General features: G+C 37.3%; 7 protein-coding genes and 2 non-coding genes across 10 annotated transcripts; 3 read left to right on the top strand and 6 right to left on the bottom strand.

Moving 5' to 3' along the window:
* Positions 1–22: 22 nt before the first annotated feature.
* Positions 23–2,263, bottom strand: LOC106439185 (serine/threonine protein phosphatase 2A 57 kDa regulatory subunit B' beta isoform). Its single transcript, XM_013880578.3, has 2 exons — positions 660–2,263; positions 23–569 (listed from the first exon to the last, which is right to left on the bottom strand). The coding sequence occupies exons 1-2, from the start codon at positions 1,791–1,793 to the stop codon at positions 234–236; spliced, it is 1,470 nt and encodes a 489-aa protein (XP_013736032.2). The 5' UTR covers positions 1,794–2,263; the 3' UTR covers positions 23–233.
* A 693-nt stretch (positions 2,264–2,956) lies between these two features.
* LOC106439183 (poly [ADP-ribose] polymerase tankyrase-2) lies at positions 2,957–4,441 on the top strand. Its single transcript, XM_048776341.1, has 6 exons — positions 2,957–3,213; positions 3,474–3,565; positions 3,638–3,716; positions 3,809–3,903; positions 3,981–4,076; positions 4,158–4,441. Exons 1-6 carry the CDS (start codon positions 3,045–3,047, stop codon positions 4,239–4,241), a joined length of 615 nt encoding a protein of 204 aa, XP_048632298.1. The 5' UTR covers positions 2,957–3,044; the 3' UTR covers positions 4,242–4,441.
* Positions 4,442–4,735: 294 nt separating this feature from the next.
* Positions 4,736–4,853, bottom strand: LOC125607683. The gene has a single exon (XR_007338756.1). It is a non-coding gene; the product is annotated as a U5 spliceosomal RNA (small nuclear RNA).
* Positions 4,854–6,622: 1,769 nt separating this feature from the next.
* On the bottom strand, positions 6,623–8,283 carry LOC106443982 (proline-rich protein 3-like). Its single transcript, XM_048776339.1, has 2 exons — positions 8,041–8,283; positions 6,623–7,694 (listed from the first exon to the last, which is right to left on the bottom strand). Exons 1-2 carry the CDS (start codon positions 8,225–8,227, stop codon positions 7,366–7,368), a joined length of 516 nt encoding a protein of 171 aa, XP_048632296.1. The 5' UTR covers positions 8,228–8,283; the 3' UTR covers positions 6,623–7,365.
* A 1,425-nt stretch (positions 8,284–9,708) lies between these two features.
* On the bottom strand, positions 9,709–13,762 carry LOC106443981 (monodehydroascorbate reductase 2-like). The gene is made up of 8 exons (XM_013885523.3): positions 12,410–13,762; positions 12,193–12,267; positions 11,941–11,980; positions 11,662–11,780; positions 11,362–11,581; positions 11,033–11,277; positions 10,803–10,943; positions 9,709–10,726 (listed from the first exon to the last, which is right to left on the bottom strand). Exons 1-8 carry the CDS (start codon positions 12,467–12,469, stop codon positions 10,367–10,369), a joined length of 1,260 nt encoding a protein of 419 aa, XP_013740977.2. The 5' UTR covers positions 12,470–13,762; the 3' UTR covers positions 9,709–10,366.
* A 1,663-nt stretch (positions 13,763–15,425) lies between these two features.
* LOC106439182 (syncoilin) lies at positions 15,426–17,091 on the top strand. The gene is made up of 4 exons (XM_013880575.3): positions 15,426–15,848; positions 16,201–16,311; positions 16,424–16,504; positions 16,680–17,091. The coding sequence occupies exons 1-4, from the start codon at positions 15,603–15,605 to the stop codon at positions 16,782–16,784; spliced, it is 543 nt and encodes a 180-aa protein (XP_013736029.2). The 5' UTR covers positions 15,426–15,602; the 3' UTR covers positions 16,785–17,091.
* A 1,005-nt stretch (positions 17,092–18,096) lies between these two features.
* LOC106439181 lies at positions 18,097–19,034 on the bottom strand. Its single transcript, XM_048776337.1, has one exon. It carries the CDS (start codon positions 18,768–18,770, stop codon positions 18,315–18,317), a length of 456 nt encoding a protein of 151 aa, XP_048632294.1. The 5' UTR covers positions 18,771–19,034; the 3' UTR covers positions 18,097–18,314.
* Positions 19,035–19,631: 597 nt separating this feature from the next.
* On the top strand, positions 19,632–19,704 carry TRNAR-UCU. The gene has a single exon. It is a non-coding gene; the product is annotated as a tRNA-Arg (tRNA).
* A 123-nt stretch (positions 19,705–19,827) lies between these two features.
* LOC111197854 (trihelix transcription factor GTL1-like) lies at positions 19,828–21,576 on the bottom strand. 2 transcript variants are annotated; one of them, XM_048776336.1, is made up of 2 exons: positions 20,843–21,408; positions 19,828–20,812 (listed from the first exon to the last, which is right to left on the bottom strand). In XM_048776336.1, the coding sequence occupies exons 1-2, from the start codon at positions 21,261–21,263 to the stop codon at positions 20,013–20,015; spliced, it is 1,221 nt and encodes a 406-aa protein (XP_048632293.1). In that variant the 5' UTR covers positions 21,264–21,408; the 3' UTR covers positions 19,828–20,012. The 2 variants fall into 2 exon arrangements, with proteins under 2 accessions (XP_048632293.1, XP_013736019.2); XM_013880565.3 differs by having other exon boundaries at positions 19,828–21,576.
* Positions 21,577–22,028: the final 452 nt, after the last annotated feature.

Genomic DNA, 22,028 nt, shown 5'->3' with positions numbered 1-22,028 from the left:
GAAAAATAAATTATACAGAAGATCATCACAAACACATTTTTAGTACTAAAGCCAATTCCGTACATACAAAAAAACAGTCTCTGATAGTGATTACTTTCACTTCTCTCTACTATCCTCTGAGCAATCAGAATCGATGAATCTCAAAAACAAAAAAAACAAAAACAATTATAAGTTTATAAACTGAGAGAAGAACAAAAAAAAGTTGAAAGAATAATACTTATATGTTTATCCATCTAGGAAGTGATCATATGATCTTCTCCTCCAACTCCATCTCGCTTTGCCGCTGCTTCAGCTAATCTCTTCCATGATAATAGGCGTTGTTCTTCCACTTCTTTGGATTTCGCTTGTTTCTCTTCATACTGTCTCTGGCATTCTTCAAATAGCTCAAGATCCATCTCCATGAACATCTTCTTGATATTTGTAGTTAGACCATGAACCGCTTGGTTCCAGTGAGACTGTATGTTCTTCTCCAGTGCAGGGTATATGATTGGAAGGATCACGGTTCGGTTCTGCGCGATGAGGCCCACGATGTGCTCGTTATTCCACAAGAACAAAGCTCTTTCTGCAACCTGTATCAGATTTTAATGAGATATGAATGTTTAAGTATCAGGCCCAAACACAAGCAGATACCACATAAGAGAAAGATGCTCATTACTAACCTGAAAGTGAGAGCTATTGAGGGAGCGACCAATCTGTTGGAACAATGGAACCATGCATCGCTGGAACTCAACAGGCTGAGTTGCCTCAAGAACTTCTTCAAGTTCCGTAAGGAAGAGATTCTCCTTGGTGCAGTTTGTCACAGGCCAATACTTCAACAACCCCCTGATAACTGTATCCGCTAGCTTATAATCCTTTTCCACAAACTGAACGATGCAATAAGATAACTGCTGATGGTATATAGCTATTGGTTTAGGCTTATGCAACGGTATCAACACCCTGATCAGAAACAGCTTGTGCTCCTCCTTCATAGGCAACGCAAACCCGTTAATGATACTTCCTAGAATCTCCAAGAGCTCACCGATCCCACTGTGTCTCTCCATCTCGTAAATAAACCTATAGAAAATGTTGTTGATTGCTTTCCTAATAAAGGGCCTGTGGACCATAAACTTCCCGTAGATTCTGTGAAGAATGGTTTTCAAATACTCCCTCTCTCTCGGGTCTTCGGAGTCAAACAAGTCCAGGAGCTTCAACACAAAGGAATGGTGGATATACCGCTTAGCCACTTTCGTATCAGTATCAGTGGAAACAACGTATCTGAGCAGCAACTCGTAAACAAGCTGCAAATGAGGCCAAGAAGGCTCCAAATAAGGCTCCTCTTCCTCAGGATCCGCAGGCTCTTGACCCGTATTCTCATGAGACCCAGGAGGAAGACACCGGAAGATATTGAGAGAAACCATCTTAACCATCTCCTCCTGACAAGACTCTGAGATGATCTTGCTAGCTCCAGACTGTATAAAATCAACCAGCTCCAGCAGCGTCTGCCTCTTAATCTCCTTCTCTCTAGCATTCTTGACGGTATCGGTGAAGTCGAATAGGAAACAGCAGTTCTGAACCTTCCTCAAGAACAAAGCTTGCCTCTCTGAAACGGGAACGTCTCTGAACAAAGGGAGCGGCTCTACAGAGGTCATAGGCGGAGGTTGTGGAGTAGCAGCAGTCACTGGGGATTGAACCAGCGCGCCACGAGAGGCGTGGCTAACGACAACGTTGGAGCCAGGACCGTAAGTAGTAGGAGGTTCATTGGCCTCGGATTTAGAGGGCTTTCGATGCCCACCTTTCATGATCTTCTTAAACATGTCTAAGCAGCTTAAAGGAACAAACTTTATCCAATACCCAACAAACTAAGAAACCCTAGAAGATCCACGAGCTCTAAAGGAACAGACTTTATCCACCTAACTAAGAAACCCTAGGAGATTCACGAGCTCAAATTTGGATCAGCATGCAAAGGGAGGGGCGAATCAAAACCCTGAGGATTCAAATTCAGATTCAAATTCAGAATCTTCAGATTGATTCCACTATGACTCGCTTGGATCAAGCTCCCGATTTCACGGATAACGAAATGGAGGCGAAAGCTAGAGAAAGAGTACCGGAGATCTGAGCTGGGAAGAGTCAGACCATTGATGTGATTTGCTCGGAGTATAAGCTGGTTGATCGGGCGGCTGAGATTTACCGGCGATCGAATCGGGAAGAAGAGAGAGAGAGAGAGAGAGAAGGTTAAAGAGGAGAGAGGAACTCAAATCAAATTAGATACAGTATTTTGAGTGCCGATAGATTTTTTTATTTTTATTTTTTATATTTGTTTGTTCCGTTGTTTTTTTGCGCGAAGTAAAAATTACCATATTAAAGACGTTATTAAAAAGATTTACCATATTTTTTTGTTGGTTAATTTATTATTTATAGTAAACCTTTTTTTTATAGTAAACCTAATCATGATTAGTTTTTTTTTATAGTTTTTTGTTCGAAACAAAATGATATAATGACAAGTTTACAGGACAATACTCCTTAAATTTCAGTTTATTTGATGCTAATAAAATTGTTTGCAAAATAAATAATGCTTTCATCATTCTAAGTAAAAATTTAATAAGTTTTTAGATTTGTTATTAACTACTACATATATACTATAGTTTTAGTTGATTTAATTAGTTTGTTTTATTTTATTTCTATATAATCAAAATAAATTATCTAAAATTTGTATTTTTAATTTATGTGCATTAATCTTAAACATCAATTAAAAGAGAATATATGTTAAACAAAATACAAGAAATGATAAGCAAGAAAAAAGAGTGAAAAAACAACCAAGCTTATAAGTATGATTTTACAAGTAATTTTAAATATTTTTTAATAAACTCTTTAAAATAAATTAGTTATCTGCATATTTATTTTTTTTGGTCAAATCTGCAAATTATTTAAATATATGGACTATAGTCTATACGAGTCACCACCAGTATATAAACGAGAAAAACCTAAAATTTAATCGCACGCCGGCGACTAGTTATTATTATTACAAGCAAAAAAAAGATCATTACACGGAGGTGTAGAGAGAGACAATGGCGGTTCCTAGGGGAGACAATGGTTTGATGGAAGAAGACGAAGTCGACGCTCTTATCGACGAAAACGGTGTTGACTACGAAAGCGATCCCGAGCTTTCCTCTAACCTCCGCGACTTAGCCGCCGCAGCTCAGTCCGGTGACGTCGTCGCCTTACGCACCGCCATTGGTACTTCCTTTCTTGCTCCTTTACGAATCTCTCAAGGCTCTGTTGCCGACCCTTTTGGTCAAACTTTGGTTTTTTAGTTTCACATTTCAATTGCGTTGTGCTTTGATAAGCCTGTCTAGGATGTAAAGTCTCAATCTTTTTTAATGCAACCAGGCATCATAATTGGCTGATATGTCCTTATGTCTGCTTATGAAGACACTGTGCTTCTTCTTTTTTTTTTTTCTGATGATTTGCTAATCTGTGACTTTGAGTTTTGATAGACAGGTTGAATGGGAGAGTTGATGAGCCACTTGAGGATAATGACTCTGCACTTCACCTGGCGTGTCTCTATGGTCACCTCCCTTGTGTTCAGGTTTCTTTTGCTACTCGAACTCTCGATAGCTCATGTATTTATGTAAACAACTCACTAATGTATTTACTGCAGCTTCTCTTGGAGAGAGGTGCTAATATAGAGGTCAAAGATGAGGATGAAGCTATTCCTCTACACGATGCTTGTGCTGGAGGTAAACTTGGTCGTCCCCCCCTTTAGTTATTTCTTTCTCAAGGCATGATCACGTTCTATAGCTTATTTTTGGTTGAACTTGGTGGCTAGCAGGATACTTAGAAATAGTAGAGCTTCTTTTTAGCCGAGCTAGTGGTCCCGAATGTGTGAAGAGGATGATTGAAACTATCGATGTCGAAGGTGACACTGTAAGTATCATTCTCCATCTTCAAATGACTCATCCTGAACTGTGATTAATGACAAGGTGTGTTTCTTGTTCACACAGCCTCTTCATCATGCAGCGAGAGGTGAGCATGTCAACGTGATTAGATTTTTGCTGAGTTCAGGGGCTTTACCAACAATCAAAAACTCGTATGGGAAGGTAAACATTTGAAAACGTTTTTGCATCTTTGGCTCTCGAATTCTTCTTGTTTTACTGATAGTAAGGGTTGTGATTATGCAGACACCAGGTGAGTTAGCTGATATAAACACTGATGCTAGGAGGATCCTCGAAGCTGCTGCCATTGGCAACTCACTTAGCTCCTAAATGTTTCTGCAAAAATCTTTGGCATCAGTGAAGTTGAGGGAATATTTTTCGTAGTTTTTAACTTATTTTGGACTGTTTTTATACAAAGGATTATGACCTGATGATACCTACGAATTTTAGAATGTTGTGTCGGATATAAGATTTGTTTCAGATTAATAGATTTGAATGGCTTCTTGTTGAGCATCTATATGATGCGAATACATGCCTAATAGTCTTCTACAACTGAGATATCAGCTACTAATCTCTAGTCTTCTTTAATCTTTTGCCGTAATCCTTGTGTCTATTCTGCAATCTCCATGGCCTTTAACACTATTGAATGACCTCCAATTAATGTACTGTGTATATAGAGTTCAAGCTACGGTTCAAATCATTGACATTGTTCCACAAAATGGTTCGGTACCAAATCTAAATCAGTTGAAATTATTTGCATCTTTTAAAGGAAACCGGTTAAGAGTTATAACTCGGACCGGTAAAAAGTTAAACTAATTATTGTTGGGCCCACTCGTAAGCGGGACCCTCCAAAAATAGGCGTATGCCACTTAGCGTGGAGAGGACACGGTATTCTTTAGTAAAAGGCGAAAGAATAGTTCGCTTTGTGCTCATCACATGGCTGCGTGATTTCTTATGACGACGAGAGAGAGCGTTTATTTATAGTACAACTTCTGCTGCTCACTACTCCCAAGTTCTCCGTTGTGGGATCTTTCAATACGAAAGGCCAAAATGGCGTTGCTTCTTTTAACTATTCCTGGGCTTAAGATGGGCCTTTGATAAACTTAGGGTGTCTTATCCTTCTTTTGTTTTTGTAAAGTCGAGTGAAAACCCATATTCACAAGATTAATGAACTTAAACCAGAAACATATTTTTGTCAAAAGAAAAAACAAAAACTTATTCCTATAATCTGTTCGTTGATACTGCTTCACATAAACTCAGTACTTTTGAAAATAAAAGATAATAAAACAGTGTCTAAATATAGTTCAATTTTTTTTCACATAGCATAGTAAGTTGTATACTTATTTTTAATTTTTCGAGTATTTTTAATTTTAGCTCTCAATATTCAGTTAAATTTTAAGTTTCTGAAATAGTCAAAGAAAATATACAATAAATTAATTAGTTATAATTTTGTTAGAATAAATTATAAACTATAACTACATTATTTGTATCTCAAGTAATAATCATTTATAAAATTAATGTGTACATTCCTGCTGAGGTAGGTTACACATACCTGATTAAGTATATAATAAAAAGTAACATGATTTGTGTGGATGTCAGCATATGAATTAGAATATATATTTGTGAAAAAGGCAATTTGGGTAAATGGCATATTCCATTGGATGATCCAAAATGCCAAGCATATTCAGGTAAGACTCCCCTTAATTGTTTCCATCATCATCTGCTTCCACTTCCACTTAATAATTTGTTTAAATTACTTTCACACTCTCTTTACACCATTAATATACTTATCTTTTTTTATCTTCTGCAAATTTTATTGTAAAATCCTTTAAAGAAATTCCCCCAGAGCGTATATGAATCTTTAGCCTAAACTTGTACAGTATAGAATTTTTCATATTGTTATGTATTGGGTAATTCAGCATGCGATATCTAATAAATACGTGTATATGATAACAAAGCATAAATCTTGCATAGATCTATAATACGGAAAGGAATATCCTTTGTAAAGAACATTAACAAACATATATGAAATATATTGGTTCATTGTTACAAAAAGTTATTTCTAAACAATTAAAAAGAATTGAGAAAATAGTGGAAAGAACACTATAGCTTATGTAAGATGGGTTTTTAGTGTATTTTTTAAAAAATGTCTTCATGACCATAGACAAACAAAAAAACACAAATGAAAAGAAAAAATAAAAGCTATATATAACCCCCTAGCAAGCCTCCATGGTTGAAACCTTCTCTTAATCTGGCACAACACCACAAATCAAAAGAGAATGGCCATCCCCTGAGGTGTAGAAGAGAAAGCCTCTTATTTATCAAGAGGGGGGTGGCCTAAATATATAAAATGAAGATTACTATTAATGTCTAGCTAAGCAGTTTTGTGTTCTTGTAAGGAAAGTGTTTTGTAATATGGAGCAATGAAGATTGCAGAAGGCTGAGGATGAAGAGGCAGCTGATATTCAGACAGCTAGTTTTCTTTATCTCCCTCTATAAATTGGGCAACTTCTATCCTTTGGCAAGCTTCGGTTCCCCTCGGAATCAGCAGATTATGAATTTACTTTGTAATACTCTCTTTCTCTATGTTTTGTTTACTTTAATTATCTTGATCATGTTTGTATTGTATCCAGTTCCATGGAAGATCCTAGTGTGAGGAATAAGAGAATATTCGGATTTGAGATATATTATTTGAGCGTTAGTTTTATTGGAGTTTATTTTGTCATGAAGTGTCTAATATGTTTAGAGAATTGTTAGTCCAAGTTTCTTTTGTCAAAAACTGTTTCCATATCTCATTGGAGTGATTTACCTTTTTAACACCAAATATAAATATATCGCCTTAAAAACAAATCTATGCAACTAGCACTACACAACATCTATGTTCAATTTAATTGAATCGTGCAAAACTGGTTTTAAGTGACTCGCAGTCTCGCAGATATTCAAGCTCTCACTCAATTTTTCAGTTTGGTTACGTTTACGTTTATACCTCGAACACGAAATATTTGAGGCAGCTATCTTAGCTAAAAATGTTTGTGTAGCTCTTAAAACATTGATTTCTATAACTTGAAATAAAGTAAAATGATGGTGGCGAAAAGGCTATTACTCAGTTAGAATAACCTGTGTAACTCGTTTTCAATATTACAATACTAAATTAAATCCAAATCCAAGATTTAAAATTTTGATCGAACATATTTAGTAACAGGGAACAAATTACAAAATTAGTATAATTTATGATATTATGAAAAAGATATTTTAAACCATTGTTGGAATACAAACTAAAACATACATATTATGATTAAAGTGTATGATTTGTAAGAATTATAATTTTACATTTACAAGAATCAACACAATTAAGGAAGAAAAAAACATGTCAAGTTACATTTTTGAGAAATATATATATGGCAAAGGACCAGTCAATTTAAATGACCTTAATCAAAAGTCAAACCATCCAAGTCTAATAGTTGTTTTCATATTTAGGAGTCTCACACATGGGGGTGGTATAGTAAAACGGTCCGACCACAAACTTCACCAGATCCTTGAAAACCCTGAACGGCTGAACTAGCTTCACTCCACTTTGACCATTACCAAAATCGGTTGGGATATCACATGACTTGTCAGGAGAGGACACGAGCCTGACGGTACAAAGTTTAGGCTTAAGATTCTTGCCGCCGTAGAGGACTTTGTCAAGGATAAGATCGAACTGGCCTCTCTCGTCGGTCTTGTCGCTGCCATAGTACCTCACTCTTTCCCTCTCGTCCATACAAGTGATTGATACCACAGCCCCTGAAAGATACAAAGTGGAACTATTTTGGTAAATAAATCCGGGTTTGAATAACTTCAAACCGGGGGTATATAAGTTTACTAGGATCGGAACTCATATTTTGGGGACCATATAAATATTTTCTTAATAAAATATATTGATTCACCAAAATTTAAAGGCCAAACCAATGTTTTATCCGGTTGTGCCTAGAACCGGCTGGATTTAACAGGTTAATTAAAGTCACTGGATCCGATTGGAGAGGCAATGAGGTGAGGCCGTAAGAATGTGGTAGCAGTTAAAATAACGGTAAAAACGATTATATATTAAGAAGCAGTAAATAGATAATGGTAGAAGATGGTGGATTAATACCTTTGATGGGTTCAGAGCCGTTGATCCATTTGTCGTAGTTAAGAGTGCAGTCTTGGCACATCACTTTTCCGGCTACGTGAATCACATCTCCGTCGTTATCCGCTGCGGTTGTGGCGATTTGACTCACATAATTTACCAGAAACAATATCTCTATGAGCATAACCAATGTAGTGATACTCTGCGCCATGACGACCTCTCTAGACTCTTTTGGGGTTCAATGTTTTGAGATTATGCTTAGTAGATGTAAGAATGACTTGGTATATATAATATTTGTATCATATTGTTGTTATATGTGTGGAAGGGCACTACCTGAAGACGTGCCGTCCATTTAGTATTATGGTCTCAATCATTTAAAAAAAACTTATATTGTAGCTCATAAAATGTTTTAAATTATGTGTAAACAGATAATGTTTATGATATATATTAAACTAGACATCCTTAGATATTGTATGATCGCTCAACAATGGTGTCTTTGTTCCAATGAAAGACTATCATCATCGTCATCATCATCTTAAATTATAAGTCGTAGAGTTTGGTGGATTTTGATACATAACAAACATCCCCATGAAAATCATTCATTAATACAGAACAACATGGTATTTCATAACGGAGTCCAAAGCAGCCGCACAGCTTGCATCTCCGCCACAATGAAGGTCTCTTTCCGGTGCAGCTCCTCCTGTCCTAATCACGAGCCTCTCTTCCGCTGATGATGACGTTTCGCTCACCATCCCGAAGCTCTCCCTCTTCTCCTCCAATGGGTTCCTCTGCAACTGTCCCGTTTGGTTCTCCTCCCCTGCCGCCTGAACCACCAGATCCGGATCTCGTCGTGGTGTTCCCGATAAATTCTCCAGACCCTCCACCGGTCCTGCTGGTTTGTCCCTTTCTCCGCCAGATCTCGCCGTCTTACACCGCTCCTCTCAATCAAAAGGAAATCGAATCTCTTATGCCATGGGATCTCTGCTGTTCAACCGGTTGCTTGCTCAAGCCTCTCTGCCCAGACGTCGATGTGCTATCCACGCAGCCTGCTCTGCTGCATCTTTCGCTGGCTGGAATTTCTCCCTCCGGAGCTCTCAACTCTGGCATGAGTTTCTCCTCCTTTCGACATTATCCCATTTCAAAGCCGATAATTATTACCTCTTGTGTGGAACATGTTTTTTTAAAGTCAGCCTTAAGGGCATCAACGATTTATCATCAAGAGTCGTGTGTGGTTTCCTTATCTGTTGCAAGATTATTGGTATCAATAGCTGAGTGCAACAAGCTGATTTCCCTTCATTACTCATCTCTTCAAAGTCTCGAGGACTGGGCTTGGAAGGTTGAAATATTGGTGGTGATTTTTTCTCTGTTGGCAGCTCTTAATACCGCAATGCAGCATTTTGAAGTGGAGCTCTCTACTGCTTTATGCAGTTCTCAGTCAAGGCCTATCTTCTCTTGCTTCAAGCTCTCGCAAAGTATGGTGTTCTTAATTTGCTGGAGTGAGTCACGATTGTTCGATCCTTGTCTCCTAGTAGATCTTAGTTATCTCAATAGGAACCCCATTTTAATTCGGAATGAAGAGGTAATGCTATCCTGGATTAGCTCTGTACCTCTTTTTGAGGATGTTACACTCCCTTTGAGTTTCAGGTTGAAGCTCTCTTTACCTCAGTATGAGGAAGTTACTCGTTGTGATACTACTTTGTTACCTCAGTGTGAGGATTTTATTTGGACTGCTGTCTCTGTGGACATGGTTTCACTTATCTCAGGCGTGTCTAGGCTATGGTGGTTCTCCTCACAGCTCTCAGTCTCTTCAAAGAGGTGTTTGGTCGCCTTTGAGCTTGTAGCTGGGTCTTTCCCAATTGGTTACTTTCAGATTTGCCCGGTGAAGGGAATGTGGATGCAAGGCCGTGTCCTCCATCGCTTATTGAGTAGAGTATGTGTGGGCTCTAGACACGTCGTCAAAGCGGTGATGATTTCACAAAGCCTCTCAACCAGCAATATCAACTGGACTCTCAAGACTTCAGATTCTTCCGGACTCAATCGTCCTCTTCTCTTCCCTGCGCTTAGGGATGGACTTGAATGAGATTACAGGTTTCTTGAGCTTCAAAAACCTTGTTTCTCTCTTCATTCTGTTATCATGTGTTTATAATCTACGCACAGCATTATGTTTAGCTGTTGCTTTTGCAAAGGGTGTTGTACCCAGACTTTGTATTTCAAGTACTCTGCTTTGAGTTGGATATGAAATAAAATTGTTGACAAAAAAAAAAAAGATATTGTATGATCAAACAAGAGTATTAATACTCTTGGAGAAACTTTTTTTTTTTGTAACACTCTGAAATAAACATATATGTTATTAAATATGGCAGGAAACTAAGACCCTATTTCTATTGACCCTTGATCCAATAAGCAACTCTCCAACGTTGGACAACACCTCAAGGCTACCAACTGAAGGTTGTGTCCTTGCAACTCTAGCAATTGCCTTGTTCTCTTCCACAACTCCTCCTTCCAGAAATGCTCCCACCACTTTCCCATCTTTAACCCAATAAGTCCCAAACTTTGCCTTTGGAGAGTTCGGATCGTTGTCTCCAAATATTACAGATTGTCCAACGTTGTCTCCATAGAATTGCCACGAGAGATCAAAGGCTCGAGAGTTGAAGAAAGGTAGATAGTCATACTCTTGGATTGATCTCCCTTCCTCTGCCGCCTTGATTGCCTAAAATAAACCATTAGATAATACTAATCATATCATTAGTCAAATGATAAGATGATTAAAAGTTATTGGTTGGTACCATGACGGCCTGTTCAGCGGATTTGAAAGCATGGTTAACGTGTTCTACACGTCTCATGTCGCCATAGAGTTTCATAGGGAATGTAGCTACATCTCCAATGGCGTATACACTGGATACGCTTGTTTTGAAGAATCCATTAGTCTACAACATCAAAAGGAATTAGATCAATGAGTTTAATGGTGATCTCAAAAGATGGCAATCTTGAGAAAATGGCTGTGTAAACCACGAACCTTTAGTCCACCCTTCTCCTCTACTACCTGACCTCTGAAAAGTGATGTCATCGGTCTACCACCACCATCAAGGAGCACCACGTCAGCTTCTAGGGCTCTACCATCATCTAGTTTCACTTCTGTCACCTCCCCGTTTGAGTTGGTACTGAGTCCAGTGGCTTTAGTACTCTTGATGATCTTTATTCCCTTGTTAGCATAGTAACCCTCGTAGAAAGAAGCGATCTCAGCGCTGAAAAGCCAATGCACTACAACAGAGTAAAACAGATGAGTTACTTCTCTGTTATACCTAACAGAAATAAAGTTTGCTTGGAGGTCAAGCTTCTACTTACTAATCCAAGGTTCTGGAAAAACCATGGTGACCTCATAGTTGTTAACCGTTAGTGAAGCACTGATCTCAAATCCTCTGCATCCGCCGCCAATAACCACCACCTTTCTCTTCTTCTTTGGTTCCATTGTCAACGCGAGCTGATCAACATCCTTGATGTCTCTTAGGTAGAAGATGTTTTTAGCATTTGTATCTTGGAAACCACATTCTGACATTCTTACACACTGCAACATTTTAATGGATATGAATTTCAAGAATAGCTTTAGATAACAAGAAGATCAACAGAGTAAGAGATGGTCCTCACGGTAGAGCCAGTTGCAACTATCATAGTTTGGTATTTGAAGATTGTTCCATCAGTACTGAAAAGACTCTTCGTGGAAAGATCTGCTTTGATGATCTCTGTGCTTAGAATCAATTCAATACCTGTAAATTAAGGAGAAATTGGAGAGCATTGTGAGGTGTGAAAACATGACATGAGAATTGAGAAGGAAGCTTTTAAGCAGTGAGGTTGAAGTTAAGTAAACCCTGAGAGGTATTGAAAAATAAACTATTGTCAGAGATGTTGTATAGGCAAAATGCTTACACTCTAAGTCAGTATCTCCAAGTCCAAATATTTTGTTACTCTGCCAACATCAAATAAAATTTCTTAGGCCACAATCTTTTAAATCACATTTTTAGAAAAGTATTTTTTCAAAAACAATATTTTGCTTTAGCAAAAAAAAAAATATTTTGAGAATGTAATTAACAAAAAAAAATATTTGACTTAATTAATGATTTCATATGAAAGAAACTAATAACTAAGAATGACATAAGATACACAAAATAAAAAACATACTGCTGGTTCATTGGATATAATTGCTAGTTCGCCATGCTTCAGGCCCTGCCTGGCAAATTCTCTAGCCGCATAACCCTGTGTGTTTCCAACAACATAAAACCTCAAATCAACTTCCAATGTAGCCGAAAGATAGAATGAAAAAAACAAATGATTCGTTAGTGAAGAGAGAAAACACAAACATAATGAAAACTTGAGAAGAAGAAGAGGAGAGACTTACGGCAGATACATCAGCTCCGAAGATTACGTACTTGAAGTTGAAGCTCTTCTCTTCCGCCATTAAATGAAAACTTCTTTGACAGCTTTCTCTTCCGAGGAGAGAGTAATTGAGCAGAGGTTTATATATAGAGGGGACGATGGAGCACGAGTTAAGTTTTCACTTTGGACCGTTAGATTACCCGCTCAATGGAGACATCATGTTCATCATGAAAAGTTGACCATTTGTGGCCGTTGAACTTGTTTGCCCTATAAACAATCTAATTACACCGTGTCAACGATCTCCTCCCGGTCCCCAATAGATTCCTATCTACGAAATTAAATGGATAATGCATTTTATTTTGATTTCCACGTTTTATAAAATAGCATACATGTTTCAAAGAAGATGACTGTCCTCTCTTTTCACAAAAGTTTCACTATCTAAAATAACTAACGTTGTATCATCTTATGTAATTAACAATACAAATCATAGGATCTTAAGTTTAGTTTATCTAAATGTTTGTTTAAGAAACAAATAAGTCTCATATGAGAATTAGTTTCTCGTTTCGTTTTTTTTTTTGCGTTAGAAAAGTAAAAAACTTCATAAACGCTCTATATTTTAACTATTACCACTTATATTTATATTTAGCCATCTGTTTTAATCAAACAACCTTCATTTTACAGTTATTTTATTGATTTTAATCGTTGGAAGCTCGTTCCCGCCTAGTTAATAATTTTATCACCATTCCGAAAAATATTCAACTTTTTTAAACATCAAACTGCTACTCTCATATGCAAATTTTAAGCAACGTGAATAGTTTTCCCCTAATAAATATGTGTAACTTGCACATGTTTTGGCGATGCTTATTCTTTTATTCATTAATCAAAAGCAGTGCTATATATTTCTTTGGTTTATAATTGTTTAAAGCATGTTTCATAGTAAATGATTTACATGTTAAAGGTCTTTTTAAAAAGTTAAGGCTATAATGCATGGAAGCTGTTGGTATTAGACTGTTCTGACTGGACTTATTGAAATCTGAGATACATCCAATAGAATAATACAAACTGTGGTATAATAATACTTTACACAATCACGCCTATAACGTTTACAAAGAATTATAAACAACCTTTAAAGGCGTGGATACTATTATAGGACTAGTTGTGTTACAATTATCGGACTAGACATGACATTTTGCAATGATTTATATTAATTCACATCCAACTAATCAAGATATAATTCACACATAAATGATAATTAATGGCTGACTCACGCAAATAAAATAAAATGGTATTGGCAATATTAATACAGCTCTTTGGAGTATGGACACATTAATAAACTCTGTTACAGTCCTCATATGTAACGTAGTCTAGTCCTCAATTGTTCTGCACGCGTCGATATCTTGCAATATTTAAGATTTGGCAGCCTACTCATAAAAACGTACGTGGGATCAGCTGACATCCTACGAATTTGTATTTTATGCACCAACAAGGCAACAAGTTATATGAAAAGAAAAAAACGAAATGTATAATTTGTTGGTGAAGAAATGGCGTCCTTAGACAACATGTCAATACTCCCAAGTCCGAACGGGAAGCTGTTCTCGTGCCACCTTAGCTATGCCTTTTTTTGTCATACGTACCGAGTTCCTCCTCCTAAAAAAGCTCCGACCACTTTTCTCATTTAACCCAAAATGTTACAAACTCTCTATGGTGACAGAATGTGAGATGAGTAGCGCTGAACATGTCGGCCATACTCTCAAATCCGCTGAACATGTTACATGTCGACCATTATAACTCATGGACCGTTTGGTTGTAGACTGATGACTTCTTCAGAACAAGCGTGTCCCCCGATGTACACGCCATTTGGGATGTAGCTACATTTCCCATTTAACTCTACGATGATATGAGGCGCGTTGAACATGTTGAATATAGCGAACTATCATCTTACAGCTTTTATATGCTTTCCCAAAAAAAAAAAAATTGTTAACGGGCCGAAACTTTTCTTTTGTTTTGGGCAAATAAAATACATGGGCCGAAACCCATGATATAAATACACTGTTAAGATGCTGGTTTAGTTTGGTTCGGTATCTACGGTTTAAGACGCGACAAATGATGATTTTTTTTGTAACGAGCTGTCTCCGGGTCAGCCATTATGCATCCTTCGTTGGAATAAAGATCCCAAATATCCAACGGTCATACACAGAAAGTTTGAAAATTAACGGTTACAATTTACAAATCAGATTCTCCTTTCTTTTTCCTTTTAATATCTTTTTCTATACCTCCCTTTTTTTATTTTAAAAAACAAAAAATCCGAATCTCTATCGGTTGTTGGTGGCAGTTATGTAATTTCACCTAATGCATCTTCTCTCTTTTTAGTTTCTACTAGGGTTGATCCGAAGAAGTAATATCAAATCCGAACCAAAATTGATTAAATATCCGAACAGGTCTAAAATTTTGGTATTTAAAGAACTGAACCCGAACCGAAATATTTCAGGTACCTGAATGTATTCGAAATAGATTTGATACTTTTAATTTATCCACAATACTTAAAAATATATACAAATAATCAAAAATAAATGTCTAAAATAATTAAATATACTAAAAACACCAAAAAATACTTAAAACATTTACTTATTCTCTATCCGAATATTCAAACCAAACAATTTATGTGTTAAGTTTAGGTATTTTAACATATGTTATTCAAATTTATATGTAATATATTATTTTGTTTATAGATTTTGAGTAATTTAAATATATAATGAATTTTAAAATTTTAAAAATAATTTAAATGGGTTATCCAAACCGAACCGAACCCGAAAAGATCCGAACCGAACATGAACCAAAATTTAGAAATATCCGAATAAGACTAAAATCTTTAACCACAAAAACCCGAATAGACCTGAAACGAACCCGAATGAGTACCCGAACGCCATCCCTAATTTTTACCTGTTGTCTCGTTTGTTTATTATACGTTATCAATATTATAATATTTTAAAAAGTTCCCGTTATACCACTGTATTTTTCCCTTTTTAATTTTTCTTTTTATTAATATACGTTCATATCACAACACTATTTTTCTGGGATCAAAAAGAAAAACTCAGACAGTATCCATCACATTTTTCTCTACCACAGAAGAACCTAGAACCACACAGAGATAGACAGAGTCAAAACAAGAGAGCCAGAGATCGAGGTTTCAGTTAAGAAGGAGCTAAGAGTAAAATATGAAGGCAGCAGAGACGTCGCAGCCAACGGTGCAAAGCCGACAGTTAGGGACTCAGCTGTCGGGAAGCATGAGTTTCAGCAGCCAAATGTCGAAGGAAGACGAAGAGATGTCGAGGAACGCTTTGTCTGCTTTCAGGGCGAAAGAAGAGGAGATCGAGAAGAAGAAGATGGAGATTAGGGAAAGGGTTCAAGCTCAGCTTGGTCGTGTTGAAGAAGAGACTAAGCGTCTCGCTTTGATCCGTGAGGTAATATATATAATTATCATCCTCATCATCACAATCTTTACTTAGTTTTTTTTTTTTCTTGTTTTGAGAATTGTACTTGAATTTTGGTTTCAAGATCTGACAATTGAACAAAAAGGATTATACTTTTGTTTTGGGTTTTGTCTGATTTGTTCCGAAAAGTTTGGGACTTTTGTGTTGGGCTTAGGACTGAAGTGAAAAGCTGTGGATTTGGTCTGGTTTCTGGGGGTTTAGATGAGATTTTTTTTTTTTTTTAATCAAAGCTATTTCCTTTTTTATGAGAAGAACCATTTGCATCTTCTGGGTGAATTTACTTTGATGAGTAAGGAGCTAAATGGTTGAATTGAATGTTCAGGAACTTGAAGGTTTAGGTGACCCAATGAGGAAAGAAGTTGCTTTGGTCAGGAAGAAGGTTGACTCTGTCAACAAAGAGTTAAAGCCACTGAGTCTTACTGTTCAGAAAAAGGTATGGCCTTTACATATTTAATCAAATCCTTTAATCTCGTTTTCAAAATATATATCTGGTTGAGAGATTATTAAGATGCTAATCGGTTTGGTGTATTTTATGCAATGTGCAGGAACGAGAGTACAAAGAAGCTCTTGAGGCATTCAACGAAAAGAACAGAGAGAAGGTCCAGCTAATCACCAAGCTTATGGAGGTTAGTATTTGAATGCTTTGTTTAACTGTTCTACTTGGTGTTCACTTCCTTTCCCTTTGTGGTTCTGTACTGTCGTGGTTCCTCTATCTTTAGAGCTCTGAGCTTTGTTGATAATATATTCATTCTGATTTGTACTCTTGACTAACTGGTCTTTGAAACAACGAATGATTTGCAGTTGGTTGGAGAAAGCGAGAAGATGAGAATGAAGAAGCTAGAAGAGCTAAGCAAGAACATAGATACACTCACTTTGAGCCCAAGACAGAACAAAGGAACTTCTTGAGGGCCAGAGATCCATTCTCTGAGTGTTTTTAACCCCCACGTTTAGGTTTTGTGATGGTGAAATGTAATTTTATAATCGTTGTGTGTTATATTACTACTATTGTTATTATCATACTTTGTTAGGGTTCCTGGAGGGTTTATTATGTTTTCTAGGAAGTAATTTCAAAAACATACTCAGCTAGTAGTGCTTGTAACTAAACACTACTCTCTTTTTCTTTTTCTTCTTCTGTTAATCCTTTTTTCTACTTCTTATAGCCTTTGTAGTTAATTTACAATTTTTTATTATCTGTGAAGCTAATGTTCATACATTCTTGCAGCATAATGTACTAGTTAATAGTGTAAATTACTTTAGGTAAATGTGCTTAAGAAATCATGGGTCAGATACTCAGATGTTATCTATTAGTCCTCTTCCATAGGAGCCAGATGCAATACACTCTCAGATATTGCTGATGCCAAATTGAATAGCACCGTTTTTGTTCCCAAAGTAGCATTCAAGTTTCAAAATCACAAAAATAAGTTTTATTAAAGAGGTAAATATACACTTATATTATTTGGGTTAATTAATCCAAATCTTAGGGTTTAGAGTTAAGGGGGTGGGGTTTTGGAATTAGGGTTTAAAATTTTATAAAAATAAATACTAAAATTAAAAATAAAAATTTAAAAAACAGTTTCAAAAGTATTTTTAAATTATAAAAAAAAAATTGAAAAAAAATTAAAAAAAAAATTTGAAAAAAAAAAATTTTAAAAAAAATTATTAAAAATTTCGAATCTGAAAACATATAATCTGAAACTATAAAAAAAATTTCTTTTTTCCATTTTTTTTATTTTTATTTTATTTATTTTATTTATTTTTGTTTGTTTATTTAATTTTAAACCAATGATATTAGAAATATTTTACCCTTTAATGAATATTATTTTTGTGATTTTCTCTTTATAGTGCTATTTTTGAGACATAAAAATTAAAATATGATATTATTGACAATTGTCCAATTTAATATTCTATTGTATATGGTGGGCTTGTATGTTACAATATACCCACTAATAAAGTATGTATTGGGCCCAAGTGTGTCATTTTACAAAATAGATAACCATTATTGAAGCATAGTCTATAAGCTGTTTTGCCCGAAAGGTTAAGGGGGAAGACTTGAGCTCTTCTGCGCATATATTATACCACCTATGGTTACTGGAAGAGTAATCAACATTCAACATTATACTAAAATCAAGTCACGCTTGTGGACATTTGGCGGTGTTTGAAAGATTCAGACCGAACAAACAGACACCTTACAATATCTATATTAATGACACAGTAAAAGTGGCCGACAGCAACTAATAATTAAGTCATTAAGTGACTGTGACATGAAGAAACCAAGTGAGACATTTCAATGCAGTATCTATTATTTCTTTACACAAATAGCGTCCCAACACGTCAACAATACATTAAAACGTCACAAACTTAAATTAAAAATCAAACCCCCAAAGTTTCACTCCCTTCTCACATTCGCCCCAACACTTTCCCCCTTGTCCTAGCAACTCAAGGAGTACTGATCAAGCGAGGACCAACCTCCACCCTAGCCACACCTCCCGGCGCTTCCTTCGCCACCTCAACCTCTCCTTTCACAACCTCCACCGCCACGTCATCACCACCACCACCGCCGATCTTCTCCTCGTCGTAGTTAGGATCGCCTTCATCCATCGCCGCCGGATCCGGCTGCATCTCGTAATCCTCCATCCGATCAGACCCCTCCCACGTGTACTTCCCGCCGTGACCGGACTTCGGCGGCGGACGTTTGATCTGAGTTCCGTCGGAAGGGTGCCTCTCCATCCTTTGGACGCCTTTGTCCATCAGCTTCTTCTCGACTTGCTTGATCGTGTCGGGGTTTCGAGTCTTTAACTCGAGTTTATCCACAGCTTTCCTACCTTCCTCGTCCCGGTGCTCAGCTCGTAGCACCACCGTGTTTTTGGTCTCGTCCACCGATACCGTCTTCATCGCTACGTCTTTATGCGTTTCTCTGAGCTTCGAGGAGAAGAGTGTTGTTTATATAATGAGTGAGGTTGAGTGAAGATAAGAAGGGAGGGGACATGTATCTAATGAAGAGTTGAAGATTCACATCACGTTCTTTTGTCGTTCTCCTACATTACAAGACACGTCTCATTTTTTTTTTAATTCTTATTTTCTAAACTCTTATTTTATCCTTAACACTGATCTAGTAATTATCCGTTCGGACCGGTGAACATTATTGAAACTGTGGACCACCTTTGCCTGGTTTTACTTGAGAACTATCAATTGATGGTTTAGTTTTTTTAAATTAACCATTTAAAATTAATCAACTGATTTTTTTACATTACTCACAAAACTGTGGAAACTTGTTTCTTTTACCCAACAGAGATGAAGAATCTTACCTTGTTTAAACAGAAATATGAAATCAGTGGTGTTCTTTCAACCTGTTTGAACTTTCAAGTATGTCTAACAGAAATATTTTCTTACTAATACGGTATAATCAAAATTCTTTACCATTCACCATGGAGAAAAAATTCACTGAATGGATTTAAAATTACATACGCATATATAATATATATATATACATATATGAAAGTTTAGAATTTCAGTGGATAGAACCTCCAGTTGGAAGTATTTTCGTGTCATCTTCATCTATCGAATATACAAAGATAAATAAATACAGTAGATACTAAGTGCAGTGAAGCGTTAAGCAAATGAAGGCACATACTAAGTTCAGAGAAGTTGTGAACTTTTCTTTCAACCTGTTAGAACCAAAATTCTTTATTTCAGAAAACAAAAAACTCTTTGTCATGAGTATATATACATTAATCCTGACTGATTCCAACAGAAGCACCCGTGGCCTAATGGATAAGGCGTTTGACTTCTAATCAAACGATTGTGGGTTCGAGTCCCACCGGGTGTGCTTACGTTTTTGGTTTTTTTTTAGGGATCGATCCATAATCATTATGTCTTCTTCATAATGATCTTAAACAATTCCGAAAACCTTTGCCTAATGGATAAATCGTTTGTTACTTTTCATCCTTGATTCGAGATAGATACATTTCCTCTGACTTTTCTACTTAAATCATTCAAAATACGTTTTGCCTTTACATATAAAAAAAAATGACTCTGCTGATTATGTCGAAAATGTGAGAATCCTAAACATGCCAGAGAACTGAAACTAATCTAACCCAAAACATCGTTAATCCTAAGTTCCTAACACTAATCAGCTCACCCGGTTGCGGAACTCGGGTCGACCCGTTTACCCAACGACTGTAACTCCACCAGCTCAATCTCCCTCCGCCGGAGAATCAAAACCATCCTCTCAGTCTCAAGCATCCGTCGCTGGTTCTCGAGCTTAGCCTTCTCCATTTCCCTCTCTTTCTTGCTCCTATACCTCATCCACTTCACTCTCTCCTTCTCCATCTCCACCGCCTCCCACTCGTACCCAACCTTCCTCTCCTCCAGCTCCAACGCCTTCCTCCTCATCCACTCCCTCTTCTCCCACGCGCTCTTCCCCGTATCATCCAACGCACGCGCCGTCTCTTCTCTCATCCTCTTCACGGCCCCGGATACTCCTTCCCCTCTCCTCCGCTTCTTGCTCGTCTCCTCCTCCTCCATCTCCGACTCCGAATCCTCCGCCGTCTCCGACTCTTCCGCTACCTCCGCCGCGTGAAAACAGCTCTGCTGCTCCGGACGGTGATGACTCGGAGCCTGACTCGCTTGCGGTTGGTCGAGATGGCCGCAGCTGTTGTGGTAAGCGCACATCTCCTTGAAGAAGAGATGTTTAGAGTTGAGCAGCTTCTTGACTTCGTCTTTCAGTTTAGGAGTGAGATGATCCATCGTCTCGAGCAAGGCTTGATTCTCCACGACACGACACGCTGTCCCTTTCCCGAGGATGTCGTTGACTCTCTTGTACCTTTTGTTCAAGTCGTTGAACTTGTCCTCGCACTGTTGCGGCGAAACGGAGAAGCCTTTCTCCACCATTGCTCTCGACACCGACTTCCACTTCCCTTTCTTCTGCAACACCGCTCCTCCTCCGCCGCCGCCGCCGCCACCACCTCCTCCGCCGCCGCCGCTGATTTTTTTCTTGGCCTCGGTTTGATCGCCTACTAACCCACCTTCGTCGCCGATGTAGTACACCGCCATGATCAGGAGCCGAACCATCGTGTCCGTCCATTTCATCCGATGCCACGGAGAGGCTCTCCTCTTCCCGTCGGTTCCCACGCTGTCTTCCGGGTGGCACCCGGACCCGGAACCAGACCCGCGGTCTTCGTCGTCGCCGCCGCTTAACGGGGAGAGTTGCATGGCTTTGGAGGAGCGAGGGTACAAGGACTTCAACGGTTGTTGATGATGTGGATGCTGATCGCCGGCGGTGGAGTAAGGATGCGGATGCTGGAACTGCACCGGGTTTGGTGGGTTCTGCGGGGTTTCTAAGGTTAACATTCTCGGATCAAACGCAGAGAAGCCGTTAGGTTCCATCTTATTTGAATTGTGAAGTGGTTTCTGTATCAGAGAGTCAAAGGACGAGAGAGAGAGAGTTGAGTAAGATATAGTACAAAACAGAGAAACAGAGTAGCTGGTTTTGGGCCGTCAGAGGGATGGTCTGAAAACTACCCATGGTTTTGTGGTTTTGGTTTTGGTTTTGTTTTTATTTTTAATTTTAATTTTCTTTCCTTTTTTGGAGATTTTGTTCATAGTCAAGTCAAGCCAAAACCAAGGGCCTGGTTTTGGTAATACTATGGAGCTGCTTTTTCTGGCCACCGTTTGTGACGACAATAAATCCAAAAAAAATTCATAAGATTTTTCTTTTAATTGAACTATAAGTTTAGAAAATGTAAATGTTGACAAAATATGGTTGACAAAAAAAAATGTTGACAAAATATAAATGACAAGTATATTATATATATATACCTTTTTTTTTTTTTTTTTTGGTCGATATATATATACCTTTTTAACTGTGATTCTTAAATAAAAGAAAAATGCACTATTACAATTTTACAACACCAACAATAATAATGTAAAGATATAGTTTATTTTAAAAATATTACATTTTTTATTAATAGTATTTATATCATGCATATCTGCATACAAATATGAATCTTCTTTGTTCACCTACATATATCAATCTCCAAGAAAAAAACAATTTGTTTAAAAATAAATATTGGATTCTGGTAAATATTCTACCATAGTATTTTAACGTCTCTATTTAAGTATTTATCTAACAAAACTAGCTAGATATTGTAA

The sequence above is a fragment of the Brassica napus genome, chromosome A3 (genome assembly GCF_020379485.1).
Source record: "Brassica napus cultivar Da-Ae chromosome A3, Da-Ae, whole genome shotgun sequence".
In the NCBI taxonomy this organism is placed as follows: domain Eukaryota; kingdom Viridiplantae; phylum Streptophyta; class Magnoliopsida; order Brassicales; family Brassicaceae; genus Brassica; species Brassica napus.
The sequence above is the reverse complement of the archived record's forward strand: the minus strand, read 5'-3'. Positions and strand labels throughout refer to the sequence as shown.